This window comes from Amblyraja radiata, chromosome 6, assembly GCF_010909765.2.
Source record: "Amblyraja radiata isolate CabotCenter1 chromosome 6, sAmbRad1.1.pri, whole genome shotgun sequence".
Taxonomy (NCBI): domain Eukaryota; kingdom Metazoa; phylum Chordata; class Chondrichthyes; order Rajiformes; family Rajidae; genus Amblyraja; species Amblyraja radiata.
The window spans coordinates 48,916,613-48,935,883 of NC_045961.1; the positions used below are offsets into that span (position 1 = coordinate 48,916,613).

General features: G+C 45.7%; 1 protein-coding gene and 1 long non-coding RNA gene across 2 annotated transcripts in view; one reads left to right on the plus strand and one right to left on the minus strand.

Annotated features, from left to right (window-relative positions):
* xpo4 (exportin 4) overlaps window positions 1-10,735 on the minus strand; it is a 106,825-nt gene extending 96,090 nt beyond the window's left edge. Inside the window, exon 1 of the mRNA XM_033022736.1 lies at window positions 10,647-10,735. Coding sequence (XP_032878627.1) covers window positions 10,647-10,712 — 66 coding nt within the window. The 5' untranslated portion in view covers window positions 10,713-10,735. The remainder of the gene's footprint in view (window positions 1-10,646) is intronic.
* A 5,048-nt stretch (window positions 10,736-15,783) lies between these two features.
* Window positions 15,784-16,812, plus strand: LOC116973992. The gene is made up of 2 exons (XR_004412237.1): window positions 15,784-16,338; window positions 16,741-16,812. It is a non-coding gene; the product is annotated as an uncharacterized LOC116973992 (long non-coding RNA).
* The last annotated feature ends 2,459 nt before the right edge of the window (window positions 16,813-19,271 follow it).

The window sequence follows — 19,271 nt, forward strand, 5'->3', positions numbered from 1 at the left end:
AATCTATTTACATGTATACAGGCATAGTGTTTTTCCTGTGGGAGGAGTGTCCGGGGGAGGGGGGGGGGGGGTGATTGGCAGTCACCGAGGTACATTGTTGAGTAGTGTGACAGCCGCAGGGAAGAAGCTGTTCCTGGACCTGCTGGTCCGGCAACGGAGAGACCTGTAGCGCCTCCCGGATGGTAGGAGGGTAAACAGTCCATGGTTGGGGTGAGAGCAGTCCTTGGCGATGCTGAGCGCCCTCCGCAGACAACGCTTGCTTTGGACAGACTCAATGGAGGGGAGCGAGGAACCGGTGATGCGTTGGGCAATTTTCACCACCCTCTGCAGTGCTTTCCTGTCGGAGACAGAGCAGTTGCCATACCATACTGTGATACAGTTGGTAAGGATCCTCTCGATGGTGCAGCGGTAGAAGTTCACCAGGATCTGAGGAGACAGATGGACCTTCTTCAGTCTCCTCAGGAAGAAGAGACGCTGGTGAGCCTTCTTGACCAGAGTTGAGGTATTGTGGGTCCAAGAGAGGTAATCGGAGATGTTGACCCCCAGGAACCTGAAGCTGGAAACACGTTCCACCTCCGTCCCGTTGATGTGGATGGGGGTGTACGTGCCGCCCCTAGACTTCCTGAAGTCTACAATGAGCTCCTTGGTCTTCTTGGAGTTAAGGGCCAGGTTGTTGTCAGCGCACCATGCTGCTAGGAGCTGGACCTCCTCCCTATAGGCCGACTCATCGTTGTTGCTGATGAGGCCAATCACCGTTGTATCATCTGCAACTTGATGATGGTGTTAGTACCATGCACAGGTGTGCAGTCGTAGGTGAAGAGGGAATAGAGGAGGGGGCTCAGCACACAGCCCTGTGGAACGCCGGTGTTCAGGGTGAGGGTTGAAGAGGTGTGCTTGTCTAACCTAACAGACTGGTTAGAAAGTCCAGTATCCAGTTGCAGAGGGATGGGTCAATGCCCAGGTTACCGAGTTTGGTGATCAGTTTAGAGGGTATAATGGTGTTGTATGCTGAGCTGTAATCGATGAACAGCATTCTTACGTAAGTGTCTCTGTTGTCGAGGTGGGAGAGGGCGGAGTGAAGTGCCGTTGAGATGGCATCCTCCGTACTCCTATTCTTGCGGTAGGCAAACTGATAGGGATCCAATGTGGGGGGTAGGCAGCCTTTGAGGTGTGCCAGGACCAGCCTCTCGAAGCACTTGGTGATGATGGGGGTAAGTGCAACTGGGCGGAAGTCGGTGAGGCTTGCTGCAGTGGAGTGTTTTGGCACCGGCACGATGGAGGTGGTTTTAAGGCACGTGGGGACAACTGCTTGGGCAAGTGACATGTTGAAGATGTCAGTCCAGACGTCTGTCAGCTGCGCAGCACAGGCCCGGAGGACGCGCCCGGGGATGCCGTCAGGGCCAGCAGCCTTACGTGCATTAGTCCTACTCAGTGCCACGTACACGTCGTAGGGGGTGAGTGTGAGGGGTTGGTGATCAGCAGGGAGCACAGCCTTGATGGCTGTCTCTAGATTGTCCCTGTCGAAGCGGCCATAGAAGTGGTTAAGCTCCTCAAGGAAGGAGGCGTCGCTGGATGTGGGGGTGGTGTTGGTGGGTCTATAGTCCGTGATGGCCTGGATGCCTTGCCACATACGTCGGGGGTCGGAGTTGTTGTTGAAGTGCTCCTCAATCCTGACCTTATGGCAGTGCTTGGCCTTCTTGATGCCCCTCTTCAGGTTAGCCCTGGATGAACTGTAGGCTGACCTGAAAGTGGTGTCCCGTGCTTTCAGCAGTAGCCTGACCTCGCTGTTCATGCATGGCTTCTGATTCGGGAATATGGTCACCCGTTTTAGGGAGGTGACACTATTGATGGTGGAGTTTATAAAGTCCAGAACAGAGGATTAGGAATCAATGTCCGTGTGAGAGTCAAGGGTGGCCTGAGTTTGGAGAAAAGACGGGTTGTATGGGATATCACGGGGGAGGGGGGCAGGAGTCAGCAAGGGGGACCAGAGGGGAAGGGGCTGGAGCTGGCGGTGTGATGGGAATTCACAGCGGGCGCTGGTTGCTCTCCTCCGCCGGGATCAGATTCTTCACTTTCCGTTTGTGGCATCACCGGGCCCTCCGAAAATTGTGTCCAGTTGGAAACCTCCGCCGGCCATCCTCAGCTCCAGTAAAGACGCGATGGTGCAGGAAGGAGCGGACCGTCCCGCGGAGTGACAGAAGAGACCTGTCCATGCAGCGCTGATTGGCAGGAGAGGAGATCGATCTGCGCACGCGCGGTTTTAACGATTTTTAAACCTCGCTAACTTTTACAATAGACCACCGATCGGAACAAAACTTGGTGCACTCGCAGCACAGGAGAACGGCGAGTGAGCTGGCGAAAAATTGTAGCGCTAGCGTGTATCGTTTTTGCGCAAATAGAAAGACCGCGCAAACCGGAAGAACACAAGATCAGAGTATAGTTATGTTATGTGGTGAGCACTACATTTTCCAGCAATGCATTACCACCGATATGAATCCAATCATGTGCCCTTTTTCACAAAAAACGAGCACAAATCAAATATAGTCAATTAGCACCTCAACAGTCTACCCTCAATCATCAGCAAGGTGATGGAAGTTGCATCTCCAATGACCAGTTTAGGTTTCAACAGGACCACTCAGCTTCAGACATTCTTACAAAGGTGGATCGGGCATAGTCCTAGAGGTGAAGTGACCGTGACATCATTCATTTGATCAAGTGTTCAAAGCATCCTAACGGAACCAGTCAATCGGTTCACAGATCGACCAATGTAGAACCAGAACCTCAGTCCAGGAATTCCTCCTGACAGTGTCCTGGCCACACTGCCAGTTTCATTAAATAATCATACTTCTATCATAAGTGGGATGTTTTCTGATTCGTCTTCTTAAAATATTTTTAGTGTGTTTAAAAGGTTTGCGTTAATGTTCTCCGGTTTGTTTTATGTGGGGGGTGGGTAGGAGGGATCAGGGGAAACTTTTTTTTCCAATCTCCTTGCCGGAGATGTGATCGTTTTCCGGGTCGTATCTCCGGTTGCTCTGCAACCTAACATCGTTGAGCTGGAGGCCTTGCTCGGGACTGAATTTGAGCCCCACTGCGGGGCGTGGATTTACCATCAGAGCCAATTCCTTGCCTTGGATCGACGCTCCAACGACGCTCCAACGCCTGCGGACTTTAAAACATCAAGGAGCTTGCAGTCTCAGGAGAGACCGAGTCGGGAAGCTCCAAAACCGCACGACGCTCGACTAGCCCCGACCCGAGGTAGATCGTCCGGCGCGGGGAGCCGAGATCCCCACCCCTGATGCAGGAGCTTGATCGCCCCGACAAGGAGGCCCGCCCCCGGCTACGGGAGTAAGATCATCCCGTCAACGGAAGGTTAGAGGCCCCCGACTGCTGGAGGACCAAAAAGGGAAGAAATTAAACTTTTTGCCGACTTCCATCAGTGAGGAATGTGGAGGAGTCACTGTGGTGGATGTTTATGTTAAAATGTATTTTGTGTGTTCTGTTGCTTTTTATTAGTATGACTGTATGGCAAATCAAATTCCTCATATGTTGCAAAACACACTTGGCTAATTAAGTATGATTATGATACTTCCATCATAAGTGTGCTGTTCCCTGATAATTGCACAAAGCTCAATTCCAGTCACCTGCGGTGGGAATGGACAGGCGATGTTTTGAGTTCGGACTCTTCTTGACGAAGCAGGGTCCCCACCCGAAACATCATCTGTCCATTCCCTCCATAGATGCTGTCTGACCTGCTGAATTCTGCCAGCATTTTGTGTTTTGCTCAAGATTCCCTCATCTGCAGTTCCTTGTGTCACCATCTATGAAGCATGTAGGTGAAAAATAGTTTAGTTTATTTAGAGATACAGCGTGGAAACGGGCTCTTCGGCCCACCAAGTCCATGCTGACCAGCGATCACCCCGTACATTAGCACTATCCTTCACACTAGCAACAATTTAGAAGTTTTACCAATGCCAACTAACCTACAAACCTGTACATCCTTGGAGTGTGGGACGGAATCGGAGCACCCGGAGAAACCCACGTGGCCACAGGGAGAATGTACAAACTCTGTATAGACAACACCAGTGGTTTGGGTTGAACCTGGATCTCTGGCGCTGCAAGGCAGTAACTCTATCTCTGCGCCACCGTGCCGCCCCACATTCATGGCACTGTTCTTGGCTTTTAATACAACTAATACAAGATGGGCAGCACCTATATGGGAATTGATGGGAGCCAAGGAAAACATTAGAAGTAACAATTCAAAGAGAAGCAATGTGCTAAAAATATGTTAGGACGTTTACATAGACGGAGAGCTAGAGAAGAGAGTAGTGAGCTCACACACCAGAGGAAATGAATCAACATGGACCAGAACATGAAAAGCTCCTGGATGCAGTTATGTCTGCAATCACAGCTGCAGAGTATGAAGTTTAAGTAAAGAGAGTTAGGATCGGAATTGGAAAGCAGAATTCCCTAGTGAGATGAAATGAAAGGAGGCACAATAAGGAGTCCAAGACAAACAAAAAAGCAAATAAACGAAGATAGACACAAAGCAACTCAGCAGGTCAGACAACATCTCTGGAGAAAATGAATAGGCGACATTTCAGGTTGAGACCCTTCAGACACAAAATGGGAACAGAAGTGGAGGTCTGGAATGGTAGCCAAAATGTACATGCATATGAGAAAAGAAAATGTTGCACAGGGCTGGAGAATTTCTCATCTTATGACATAGGAAGTCAGTCAGTTCTCAGAGCAATTATATCAATCCCCGTCCCCCCATTTATTTCCTTAAACCTCCCTCACATGTAATTGGTTCTTCTTGAGGAAATATTATATAATAGAATTGCTCGGATAATAACTTTTGTGTGAGGAACTTATGTTAAGTTGCAAGAGAAGGGCTTGGAGTTGGGGTTTTCAGAAATACATGTCCCCACAAAGTAATAAAGTACAAAGAACACACACAGAAGAACAGATGGCTTATCATAACATGGAAATGTTGATCTGAATAGGCATAGCTTTGTTTGCTATGAAGCAGCTATAACGCTGGCAGAAGTTGTATTGGGTTTAGTTTGGTGTTTAGAGTATAGGTTGTTAATGGGGTCTCTTCCCAGGACATAGGCACCATTTGTTCTTTCTTTGTGACACATCTCTGAGCTCAAGTGTGTCACAAAGAGGGTTTATGGTTGTTTATGTTGGGTCTTAGACAGCAAGGCTAGATAATAGTCTGTGATTTGGTTTGTGCTGTTTAAATGTATTTATGTTGAGATAAGAGATTAGGCATAGGTGATGTTTAAGAAGGAACTGCAGATGCTGGAAAATCGAAGGTACACAAAAATGCTGGAGAAACTCAGTGGGTGCAGCAGCATCCATGGAGCAAAGGAAATAGGCATAGGTGATGTGACCTTTGTATAAGGGTGATTGTTTATGTTTATAGAAAACTGATAAAAGTAACTCTGTTTTGATCTACCCCAAACGATTGGGGTCTGCATATAGTAATCTACCATTTGCTGTGTGGAATGCTATTAGTAAGAAGTCGTAAAGAGGCCTTACATTCCTTTCGTCCAGAGATGAGCAAGGGGGAGGTTGTAATTCAGAATGAAACTAGGCCCAAGCTTGGTAAGAAGCAATTATAATTTATCAAGTGTGACAAGTATATGGCCTTTGTGTGCTTGGAGTTGGGAATTGTGTGATTAGAAATAACTTAAGTCTTTACCACTTTGTAAGAATGGGGCAAAACTCATATTTAATCTTTGTAATCCATAAGTAACTGTATTGTAGTTGTAGGGAAATTATTTGTGAAGTGTATTGTGTTTTAATTAGGATTGTAAATATTAGACTTTGATTAAATCTGAAGTTTTAGAAATAACTTTCTTTTCCAAAAGTGAAAATATATGTTTTGTGTGTATGTATTGTGTGATTGCTGTGTGATGTGTATTTTATATTCTGAGATGTGGTCTCTGAGAATTGATTTTATATTTCTGTGGTTTTACTTCATTGAAATAAAATGATTTTGAACAAAGAGGGTAAAGTTAAACCGCAGGCAAACAAAGGGTTCTAAAGAGGCCAGATAAGGGGAAATCACGTGACTACACGTGTTATCAATCACTGGAAAGGATTTAGTTGATTGGTTAATGCAAATAAGCTAATGTATGGTAAACCATAATGATTGGTTAATAGTTTGCCACATCTTGTCTACTACCTATATAATGCGTTAAGTTTGTACCAAAGTTACTAGCAAAGATCTTATAGCAGAGCAAGATGGCCCATTCCTACGCAAAATACGTAGTACGGTCATGGGCAGATTCATGGTTGATTATAGGACCCATTTTAGCAACCAGCCTCCGTCATCTTGTTCCGTCATCTTGCTTCCGGCCAAAGATCGGATCTTTGCTTCCGCCTCCGCTCCCGTATCTTCGCAAGTCTTTGACTTGGGCGGGGGATGGGGTGCGCGGCCCGGGGCAGCAGGGAGTGGGGGTGCACGGCCCGGGGCAGCGGGGAGAAGGGGTCCTGGGCAGCGGGGAGAAGGGGTGCGCGGCCCGGGGCAGCAGGGAGGCCTGGGGCCCAGGTGGGGAGAGGGGGTGTGCGGCCCGGGGCAGCGGGGAGAGGGAGGTGCGCGGCCCGGGGCAGCGGGGAGAGGGAGGTGCGCGGCCCGGGGCAGTGGGGAGAGGGAGGTGCGCGGCCCGGGGCAGCGGGGAGAGGGAGGTGCGCGGCCCGGGGAGAGGGAGGTGCGCGGCACGGGGTAGCGGGGAGAGGGAGGTGCGCGGCCTGGGGCAGCGGGGAGAGAGGAGGGGAGTAGTGCAAATGGGGTAGTGGTGGCGCAGGAGGGTTGGGTAGGGCCGGGGGAGGGAGAGAGCAAAGATCTTATAGCGGAGCTCCGCTATAAGATCTTTGGGAGAGAGAGAGGTGGGGTTGGGGCCGAGGTGCAGAGAGCATGGGGAGAGATATGGGGTTGGGGGCTGGTGGGTTAAGGGACTACAGCATAGGAGGGGGGGAGGAAGAGAGAAAGTTGAGGGGTGGGATAGGGCCTAGTGTGTGTGAAGTTGCGGGGAGGTTTACAATGTTTATTATTTAATGTCCCATGTCTAGTCTGAAATAAAGTTCATCATTAGATATAAAAATCAGAAAAAATATAATTGTGCGTGTTATATGATTATATACATTTATATCACATTCATGTATGTTTATAAACATTTTATTCTTCAACAAGAATTAACAGAAGCATGAATAACAGAATTATGAATCTAACCCTATATCACACACAAAAACTGTTCCCCCGCAACGTTGATTACCCTGGGAGTCAGGTCGGGTCGGGTAGGTTCCGGTTACTACAAAATCAACTCAAACACAGCTTATAAGCCATTTAAAAAGAAATTATTTTATAAAACATTAAAAAAGACAATTACCAGAGTCAAATTTTATTCTTGACAAGAATTACAGAAGTATGAACTGACAGAATTATGAATCTAACCCAATATCACACACACAAACTGTTCCCCCGCAACGTTGATTACACTGCGAGTCGGGTCGGGTCGGGTAGGTTCCGGTTACTAAAATGGGCGGGGAAAAATGCCCAGGATCCCCTCCGTAGCGTACTACACGTCAGCCGATTGCATTTCACAGGAGTAGCCTATAGGATCCACTATAGGATCTTTGGTTACTAGCTCTTTGGACCTGCCTGGAGTGTTGGAATGTTCAGAGATTAGTCTCGGCGCCGAATAAAGAATTGATTTCAACAGCAGCAATGGTTTGAATCAAGTTTTCTTGAATTAGACTGGCAAAAGAACTCAGTTTAACATTCTCACTACCCATGTACACTTGGGACAAATTCGCAGTGGTCAATTGTAACCAACGGATGCGAGAGAAAACCAAAGCACCATGGAGAAAGCCACATAGATGTACGCAAAATCAATGTAACACTGGATATCAGGATCAAACTTGGATTGTTGCACCATTGTACTACCCTAGTAGAAAAATTATTAATTGCCAGCAATAAAAGAAAATATGATGGTCCAATATTGCTGTGGCTAGAATTAAACTCTCATAAGTAAACCAGAATCCAGCCTCTGATGAGGATGATTTTTCATGTCATATTTCAGAGATTAGTCACAGACAAATAAAATCAGTACGATACTGATTTTACCCTTGTATTTCAACCCTGAGAACTGCTGCAGAGGTTTGAGATCCTAGATCCAGATAATAGAGAGGTGCAAGTCCCAGAAAATCAAGCCAGGAACCAGTCTACAACTGAAGTCTAAGAAGTAGATGAACCAGTTTCCAAGTCACAAGCATAACAGTGGTGGCTCTTAGATAATCCAAAATTACTTAAAAGTCATGTGCCAACTGTTACTTAAAGTATAAACCAATACAGAAAGTAGTGTTGATAAGTCCAGGCATCTAGAATTCAAAGCTGAGGGACAATCCATTCTTCACTAAAAAGGTTTTTGTGGAATATACGACAGTTTAACCTTGCAGTGGAAGTACAGCAAGGCAACCCTGATATAATAGAATTCCGGGTGTTGGAAATTAAAGTTTGTGCTGGTATACTTTAATGGCATAATAGCAACGAGGAACAAACCAGCTAGAAGGGTGGTTTCAATAATCAGTGTTCGTGTTAAATTAGTTGTACACATGCACTTAGCCTAAACAATTTTAATTAATATCTGAGTGACGTTTCAAGCAGAAGAAAGATCGGGCAAGAAAAGTTAAAGGATGTTTAAAGAAGTTTCTGAAAAAATGTAATTTGTCAGCTCAGGAACTATATTGAAATATTCAGTGTTGCAGATCCCCGTAAAACGGAGGGGTCTTTATCTTCCACTCAAGGTCGGCTGCAAGAGGCACTCCCCGCGGCAAAAAGGCTGAACGAGAGGAACAATGGTTTGCTGGCAATCCGGGTGGAGGTGATGATGGCTGCAACGGGCCTTTATAGCCAGCTGCAGCTGGGACTTGAAAATGGTACCAAAACCCTGGCAACTCTTAGATTTGGACTCAGTGGGCTATTGTATGCATTCGGTACTTAATCCAGGCTTGTACTCGTATGTAGCAATAAGTGTCGTACTGATTTTAGGCAGTTCCAAGCCTCCAAATAATTGACAAATTTCACAAAATCCAGAATAAGGAAACATACTCTCAATTACATGTGATTAAAGGCCAATTGAAAGGATCTGCATTTAAATTGTGTATTTCACAATCCTGATGTCCCAAAACATAAACTAGCACATAAACTAGCTAACAATGGCCTGTAGACACAAAATGCTGGAGTAACTCAGCAGGACAGGCAGCATCTCTGGAGAGAAGGAACGGGTGACTTTTCTGGTCGAGACCCTTATTCAAACAATGGCTTGTTTCCTTTCTCAATGTTACTTTTTTTACATATCCTTCATTCATTTGTTCTATATCTCTCCACATCACCGGCTATATATCTTGTTTCCCTTTCACCCGACTCTCAGCCTGAAGAAGGGTCTCGACCAGAAACGTCACCTATTCCTTTTCTCAGAGATGCTGTCTGACCTGCTGAATTACTCCAGCTTTCTGTGTCTATCTTTGGTTTAAACCAGCATCTGCAGTTCCTTCATACATAATTAAACATCACAGTTTGACCTAAACTAACAGGGGCCACAGGAAAATAAACAATGATATATAATAAATAAATAATGAAATAAATAATCCACCCAAATAGTTTACCCAAAGGGCAATTCAGAAAGGCCTAGAGGATGAACAACAATATGCACAATTCAATCTCTCCCTGATGGCAAGGTAGGAAAGAAACCGGTCAACTAAAAAAACAATCCATAAACTTACAATTACTTTTATTATAACTAATATGTTAATTCTGCATTAATTTCAATCTTTAAAAAAAAAATGTTTTATAAAGACTGTTACCATGCAGCAAATGAGTGTCACAAGCATGTGCTCCTAAGATGTTTGCTCTCCCTCATTCAAAAGTAAAGGAAACTATTCATCTATTTTGAATTCTTATTCATACTAAACGGTTCAAAAAGGTACCTAATCCTTTATGATTTAATATTATGTAAATGAACTTATATTTCACAACTTTTGTACCAATGAATAAATTAAATTCAGCGTTAAAATATAAAAGCAGTACATCTTTACTTCTTCCTAACCATCACTGTGGTGTACCTGAGAGGGTATCACCAAGAACTACCTGAACTAACACGCCATTTTAAAGCTCAACTGGAGAACTAGAAGTTTAATTTATCCATCATAATCCCACTGTGCACAAAAGATGGCAAAACATACCGGTCTGGCGTGTCGGGCTACACTGTATTCCAACTCATCCAAATTAAAACATATCATTAAAGGAAAGCAAGAACCACGGCGATAACCAGTGAAAACGATATACTTGGACATCAATAGTTATCGCATTTAAATCTAATGTGTCTTCTTAAAGAGACGTGTAAGTCACGCCACGCTTGAATAAACACAAGATAAGTTGGGCAAGCAGGGATGAGATGGGGTGAGTAGAGCTCAGGGCATTCCCGGGTGGAGAATTTAATGAAGCCCCAGGTCTGGGGCACTACGCCACGCACGGCCTTTCACCCCCCCCCTCATCCTGCCAGCCCCCTGAACCCCAGAGCCGCCGGAGCTAAGCCCAGCCAGCGGGAGAGGAAACCGAGAGGAAAGCGGACCCTTACCATTAAAACTTTGGCTGCGCTTTCCAGCTGTGCTATCACTTCTGGTGCATGATGAGCCGCCATCATGGTCTCGCTCGGTGACGCGCCGCGCCGCGCCGCGCGGGGGGTTGTGGGTGGGTCGGCCGGCGGGGCCGGGCTGACCAAAGATCTAGCTCTGCTCTAAGATCTTTGGGGCTGACGAAAGCCAAGGGTCGGGTCGGGCCTGGTCGCAGTGTGAGATGTCGACACCTCTGCCGCGCTTATTATTTGTTGTTTCCGGATGATTTCTGAATGGACGGTACCCACATGTGGACCATCATCAGGCGGCAACAGAGTGAATCACCCCGGGAGTGTTTGAGCTCTGGGTTAGCACTTCGTATTGTACTGGTATTGTGTTTATTAACTTTGTTTTGTTTATTATATATTATCTATGTGTGTCAAGAGTGTTTAATTGTTATATGTACCGACAAGGGGACAATTGGAATTCTTATTTGGAGCAGCATAACGGGCCTGTAAACACAATACACAAACGGTGCCCTCCATAATGTTTGGGACAAAGACCCATCATTTATTTATTTGCCTCTGTATTCCACAATTTGAGATTTGTAATAGAAAAAAAATCACATATGGTTAAAGTGCACAATGTCAGATTTTAATAAAGTCAATTTTTATACATTTTGGTTACACCATGTAGAAATTTCAGCAGTGTTTATACATAGTCCAGGGCTCGAAATTAACGGTTGCCCGGGTGCCAATGGCGACCTAAAGTCACGCCGGGCAACCTAAATGCCATGCCATTTTGCCCGGCTTGGCAAGCACCCGGGACACCTATCGTTTAATTCTGAGCGGCCCCCCCTCTCTATCTCTCTGTCATTCTCCGTCTCCGCCCGACATCCATATCCGTGTCCAGGCCGCCGGGTCTCCGTTCTCCGCCGCTCCTCACGGCCTGCACATCCTCCCCCTGCACATGCACACAACCATGGCCAGCACATCTTCGGCCCCCCTGCACATGCGCACTGCCACGGCAACTGGTCGGCGCTGTGCACTTTCTCCCTCCCTTTGCATTGTGGGAGATCTGGCCGCCATTGCTGTCCGGTCGCTGCCTCACTGCGACCGCTGAAAACCAGCGCAGAATCACTCCATGAAGCTGGAGTAACTCTTGCTTCTTGGTTTCCTGGTCCCCCAAATATATTCCAAATGGAATTTAAACGAGTGGACCCACCACCACCAAACTCCAAACTCTGAAAAATAATAGCCTATTGCACTTTTTCTGTTTATTTATTGTGTATATATATGGTCGATGGTATATAGACACACTGAACTTTTATCTCCTGTTCTGTATTATGTTTACATATTCTGTTGTGCTGCAGCAAGCAAGAATTTCATTGTCCTATCTGGGACACATGACAATAAAACACTCTTGACTTGGACTTAAGCAAAAAAGGGTTCTTGGGGAAAAAAGAGCTACCTTAAATTTAGTTGCATCTGGTTGGGTAACTATGGTAGGGTGAAGACTATTCCATGCTTTAATTAATCAACCTATAAAGCTGCCGAGGTTGCCCAGCTGGCATCAGAGAAAAAAAATTGTGAGAGCCCTGTAGGTCCCCCCCCCCCCCCCCCCCCCCCCCCCCCCCCCCCCCCCCCCCCATTTCAGGGCACCATAATGTTTGGGGCACAGCAATGTCATGTAAATGAAAGTAGTCATGTTTAGTATTTTGTTGCATAGCCTTTGCAGTGCTCTCACTTAACTTTTTTTCTCTGTTTCCAGCTGGGCAACTTAGGCAGCTTTTTAGACTGCCAAATGACAGTTTAGGTGGACATTTAAGACGGTTTGCATGACGCGTGCGATAATGTGCTCGGACGAAGTGCATAGTTACCAGTCGGAATTATGCTCAATGAAGCATTCACGTATTATTTCTGCTTCAAATAAAGTCACAAACTAAGCATATTCACCAATCAAGACATGATATATACCACAATGACATGCAGCAAAATTGTAATACAGTATCTCAACTCTTTTTACACGTTGCAATAAATGCAATTTCTATTATTTCTTTCCACTTCCAAACAAAAATGTGGTTGGATTATTCAGCGTATGGTCAACCTCGGTGAGACCAAGCGCAGGCTTGGCGATTGCTTTGCACAACACCTCCACTCAGTTCGCAATAACCAATCTGATCTCCCGGTGGCTCAGCACTTCAACTTCCCCTCCCATTCCGAATCCGAACTTCCTGTCCTGGGCCTCCTCCATGGCCAGAGTGAGGCCCACCGCAAATTGGAGGAACAGCACCTCATATTTTGCTTGGGTAGTTTACACCCCAGCAGTATGAACATTGGCTTCTCCAATTTCAGGTAGTACTTGCTTTCTCCCTCCTTCCCCTCCCATTCCCAGCTCTCCCACAGCCCACTGTCTCCGCCTCTTCCTTTCCCCCCCCCCCCCCGAGTCTAGACCCGAAACGTCGTCCATTCCTTCGCTCCATCGATGCTGCCTCACCCGCTTATTTTCTCCAGCTTTTTTGTCTATCCACGGGATCCTACCACTGGCCACATCTTCCCATCTCCTCCCCTGTCGGCTTTCTGCAGAGACCGCCCCCTTCGTAACTCCGTGGTCAATTCGTCCCTTCCCACCCAAACCACCCCCTCTCCTGGCACTTTCCCTTGCAACCGCAGGAAATGCTACACTTGTCGCTTCACCTCCCCCCTTGACTCCATTCAGGGACCCAAGCAGTCTTTCCAGGTGCGACAGAGGTTAACCTGCACCTCCTCCAACCTCATCTATTGCATCCGCTGCTCTAGGTGTCAGCTGCTCTATATCAAGTCAAGTCAAGTTTATTTGTCGCAAACACATACGAGATGTGCAGTGAAATGAAAGTGGCAATGCTCGCGGACTTTTGTGGAAAAAGACAAACAACCAAACAAACTATAAACACAATCATAAACACACATATTCTTTTACATAATAAATAATGGAAGGAAAAACGTTCAGTAGAATTAGTCCCTGGTGAGATAGGCGTTTACAGACCGAATGGCCTCTGGGAAGAAACTCCTTCTCAACCTCTCCGTTCTCACCGCATGGCAACGGAGGCGTTTGCCTGACCGTAGCAGCTGGAACAGTCCGTTGCAGGGGTGGAAGGGGTCTCTCATGATATTGTTGGCTCTGGAGTTGCACCTCCTGATGTATAGTTCCTGCAGGGGGGCAAGTGAAGTTCCCATAGTGCGTTCAGCCGAACGCACTACTCTCTGCAGAGCCTTCTTGTCCTTGGCAGAGCAATTCCCAAACCAGATGGTAATATTCCCGGACAAGATGCTTTCCACCGCCGCTGCGTAGAAGCACTGGAGGATCCTCGGAGACACTCTGAATTTCCTCAATTGCCTGAGGTGGTAAAGGCGCTGCCTTGCCTTACTCACGAGTGCTGAGGCGTGTGATGCCCATGTCATATCCTCGGAGATGTGGACTCCCAGATATTTAAAACAGTTCACCCTATCCACAGGATACCCATTTATCCTCAATGGAGTGTACGTCCTCGGATGATGTGCCCTCCTAAAGTCCATGATCAGCTCCTTCGTTTTTTTGATGTTCAAGAGGAGGCTGTTATCCTGGCACCAGAGTGCTAGATCAGCCACCTCCTCCCGGTAGGCCTTCTCGTCGTTGTCTGAGATCAGGCCCACCACCACCACCATCGGTGAGACCAAGCGTAGGCTTGGCGATCGCTTCGCCCAACACCTCCGCTCGATTCGCAATAACCAACCTGATCTCCCGGTGGCTCAGCACTTCAACTCCCCCTCCCATTCCGAATCCGACCTTTCTGTCCTGGGCCTGCTCCATGGCCAGAGTAAGGCCCACCGTAAATTGGAGGAGCAGCACCTCATATTTCGCTTGGACAGTTTACACCCTAGCGGTATGAACATTGACTTCTCCAATTTCAGGTAGTCCCTGCTTTCTCCTCCCCTTCCCAGCTCTCCCTCAGCCCACTGTCTCTGCCTCTTCCTTTCTTCTTCCCGCTCCCCCCACCCTCACATCAGTCTGAAGAAGGATCTCGACCCAAAACATCGCCTATATCCTTCACTCCATAGATGCTGCCTCACCCGCTGAGTTTCTCCAGCATTTTTGTCTACCCATTCACACAAATTCTGTTATCCCACTTTCCTCACCCACTCCCTACACATTAGGGGCAATTTTACAGAGACAAGTTAACCTACAAAGCCAATGCATCTTTGGGATGTGGTAGGAAACCCACACGCTTGCAGGGAGAATGGGCAAATTCAACACAGACAGTGCCCGAGGACAGGATCAAACACAGATCTCTGGCGTGTGAGGCAGCAGGTCTACCAGCTGTGCCACTATATTTTGTTTCCAACACACAAAGAATTATACGTTGATAACTTTGGTTACTAAAAAAAACGAAACTCCATTTTCAGTCTTCAATCTCGAAGTGATGCTATGTCCCCCTTTCCAGCTACTGTATGTTTTAATTCAGTTCAAGACTATGGGGCAGGACATTGGCCATAAAGTTGCTCCCTAAAGTGCCAGGGACCCAGAATTGATCCTGAATATGGGTGCTGTCTGTATGGAGTTTGCTCCTTTTCCCTTTGATCGTATGGGTTTTCTCTGGGTGCTCTTGTCTCCTTCCACATTCCAAAGGTGTGCAGGAACCTTTTTCACACCCAACCCAAAACGTAATATTTTCCTTTTGTCCAAAGATTCTGTCTGACCTGTTGAGTTACTCCAGCTTTTTGTGTCTATCTTCAGTTTAAACCAGCATCTGCAGTTCCTTCCTACACACACAATACTATACGATATAACTTTATTAATCCCAGGAGGGAAATTGTGTGTGTGTGTGGATATATATATTATACACACACACACATATTTATATAGTTATGTATTCATATATAAATATACACTTTTGTTTTCTCATTTATAACATTGTTTACAGTGTAGTACGTTTACACGTCTGTTGTGCTGCTGCAAGGATTTCATTGTTCTAACTGGGACGTGAGAGAATAAAACACTCTTGACTTACATCGCTAATGTGTGGGATAGAACTAGTGTACAGGTGATCGGTGGTTGGCGTGGACTCGGTGAGCCGTAGGGCCTGTTTCCACGCTGTATCTCAGTCCTACATAGGGCCTGTTTCCACGCTGTATCTCAGTCCTACAATGTGCTGACAAAGCCCAATATAAACACAAAGTAAAAACACTTCTGTCGGGGCATGTTGCAGCCTTTGTGAATCCATGTTGAATTCACAATTTCAGATAAACTAGTCGGTGTTAGAACTAGTTAGTTCTGATGCAAGGTCATGCCCCAAATTCATTATCGTGATTATTCTCCCCACGGATGCTACATGATTTGCTGAAAATTTCATCTTTGTATCTATTCAGGGACTCTTTGGCCAACCTAAATGACTTTGCCATTGCCATCACAGACTTCGTCAGTGGATGTGCAGAGGAACATGTGCCAAAGAAGCCAATGTGAGTGGTCCCCAACCCTGAGGTCCATTCCCAGGTGAAGTTCAAGTTGACCATCTCAAAGCCATCAAGTGTGCCGAGAGAGAATTCTGGACAAAGCTAGAATCCTGGGATAACTAATCAGACACCCATTCCAAAGCCAGCATGCTAGAACAGACCATAAAGTCAAGATGGGCAGTATCGATTGTAGTAATACGTCCCTCCCCAATGAGCTTGGTGCATCTATGATCTCTTTGACTAAAAGGTTAGTTGAATGACGTCACCTGCTCTGACAGTCTTGGGTGCACCTATACCCCTATGCCCCTGTCCCACTTAGGAAACCTAAACGGAAACCTCTGGAGACTTTGCACCCCACCCAAGGTTTCCGTGTGGTTCCTGGAGGTTCCTATCAGTCTCCCTAATGGTCGAAAGTGGTTTCCGCTTCTATGTTCCGGCGATTATTTCAAAAAATTCAAAACCTGCCGCAACTAAAAATAGGTTGCCGTTTTAAAAATCGGTAATTTTTTAGTCGAAGCCGGTTGCGATGCTAGTTGAAGGTGGTTGCCGGAGGTTGTAGATGGTTGCCGGAGGTTGCAGGTAGTGGAAGGTATGACCTTCTTACCTGATTACTTATCGTAATTAGTAATCCTTCATTTCTGTCGCCTAGATCGCAATGCACTTCTACATGATCAAAGGCAGCCAATAAACAACTAAAATATGAAAATAAAGTGAAATAAACGAAAATAAGTTATCTGTTTAATTTAAGCACAGGTAACCCATCCTGTGGAGTTGTCGCTCGTAACTCAGTGCAACCTTAATGACCGTACACACAATGGATCCAGCCCCTCAGCTCAGGATGAATGGGAACCACCACTGAACCCAAGAGAATAAAGCTGCAAGGGAGGAGGTCAGATACATTGATGTTCGACCCCTGAAATATTCATTCTTCACAACAATATGCAAGCGAAGAAGTCAAAGTAGTGCAAAAAATCAGAGGGCAGAGTACATTGGAACTCCTTCTGGCACTTTATGTTAATGCGAAAATGGCCAATGCAGTTTTCAATATTCACTATCTGTTTAGTTTAGAGATAGAGCATGAAAACAGGCCTTCTAGTCCATGCCGACCATTGATCACGCATTCATACTAGATCTATGTTATCCCACTCTCTCATCCACACACTACACAATTTACAGAAACCAATTAAACTACAAACACACATCACTGGGATATGGCAGGAAACCAGAGCACTCGTAGGAAACCCAGTTTTTGTTTTCTGATCATGGATTTCTGTCGTTGCCCAGCAGCCACTTAATTAAATAGGCAATTCATTGTTAATATTAAAATCAATGGGGAGTGGAACATATTTTGGAGAATATTTCACATTAACTTACAACTTTTCTCCAACAAGTTGAATGAAAAATTGAGAAGGTACTTGATGGAGCACCTGTTGGTGTATTAGGAAACTATCTACCAATAACTCAAATGTGGTCTCCCTCCTTGGGATCTGCAATTATACCTTGGTACTTTCTTAAGTTCTACCATATAACCATATAAATAACCATATAACAATTACAGCACGGAAACAGGCCAACTCGGCCCTTCTAGTCCATGCCGAACACTTATTCTCCCCTAGTCCCATCTACCTGCACTCAGACCATAACCCTCCATTCCTTTCCCGTCCATATACCTATCCAATTTATTTTTAAATGATAAAATCGAACTTGCCTCCACCACTTCCACTGGAAGCTCATTCCACACAGCTACCACTCTCTGAGTAAAGAAGTTCCCCCTCATGTTACCCCTACGTCTGTCCCTTAATTCTCAAGTCATGTCCTCTTGTTTGAATCTTCCCTAATCTCAATGGGAAAAGCTTATCCACGTCAACTCTGTCTATCCCTCTCATCATGTTAAAGACCTCTATCAAGACCCCCTTAACCTTCTGCGCTCCAAAGAATAAAGACCTAACTTGTTCAACCTTTCTCTGGAACTTAGTTGCTGAAACCCAGGCAACATTCTAGTAAATCGCCTCTGTACTCTCTATTTTGTTGACATCCTTCCTATAATTAGGCGACCAAAATTGTACACCATACTCCAGAATTGGCCTCACCAATGCCTTGTACAATTTTAACATTACATCCCAACTTCTATACTCAATGCTCTGATTTATAAAGGCCAGCACACCAAAAGCTTTCTTTACCACCCTATCTACATGAGATTCCACCTTCAGAGAACTGTGCACAGTTATTCCTAGATCCCTCTGTTCAACTGCATTCCTCAACTCACTACCATTTACCATGTACGTCCTATTTTGATTTGTCCTGCCAAGATGTAGCACCTCACACTTATCAGCATTAAACTCCATCTGCCATCTTTCAGCCCACTCTTCCAAATGGCCTAAATCTCTCTGTAGACTTTGAAAATCTACTTCATTATCCACAACACCACCTATCTTAGTATCATCTGCATACTTACTAATCCAATTTACCACACCATCATCCAGATCATTGATGTACATGACAAACAACAGTGGACCCAACACAGATTCCTGAGGCACCCCACTAGTCACCGGCCTCCAACCTGACAAACAGCCATCCACCATTACTCTCTGGCATCTCCCAGTCAGCCACTGTTGAATCCATCTTGCTACTCCACCATTAATACCCAACAATTGAACCATCATAACCAACCTTCCATGAGGAACCTTGTCAAAGGCCTTACTGAAGTCGATATAGACAACATCCACTGCTTTACCCTCATCAATTTCCCGAGTAACCTCTTCAAAAAATTCAAGAAGATTAGTCAAACATGACCTTCCAGGCACAAATCCATATTGACTGTTCCTAATCAGACCCTGTTTATCCAGATGCTTATATATATTATCTCTAAGTATCCTTTCCATTAATTTGCCCACCACTGACGTCAAACTAACAGGTCTATAATTACTAGGTTTACTCTTAGAACCCTTTTTAAACAATGGAACAACATGCGCAGTACGCCAATCCTCCGGCACTATTCCCGTTTCTAATAACAATTTAAATATTTCTGACATAGCCCCTGCTATTTCTACACTAACTTCCCTCAATGTCCTAGGGAATATCCTGTCAGGACCTGGAGACTTATCCACTTTTATATTTTTCAAAAGTGTCAGTACTTCCTCTTCTTTGAATCTCATAGTTTCCATAGCTACTCTACTTGTT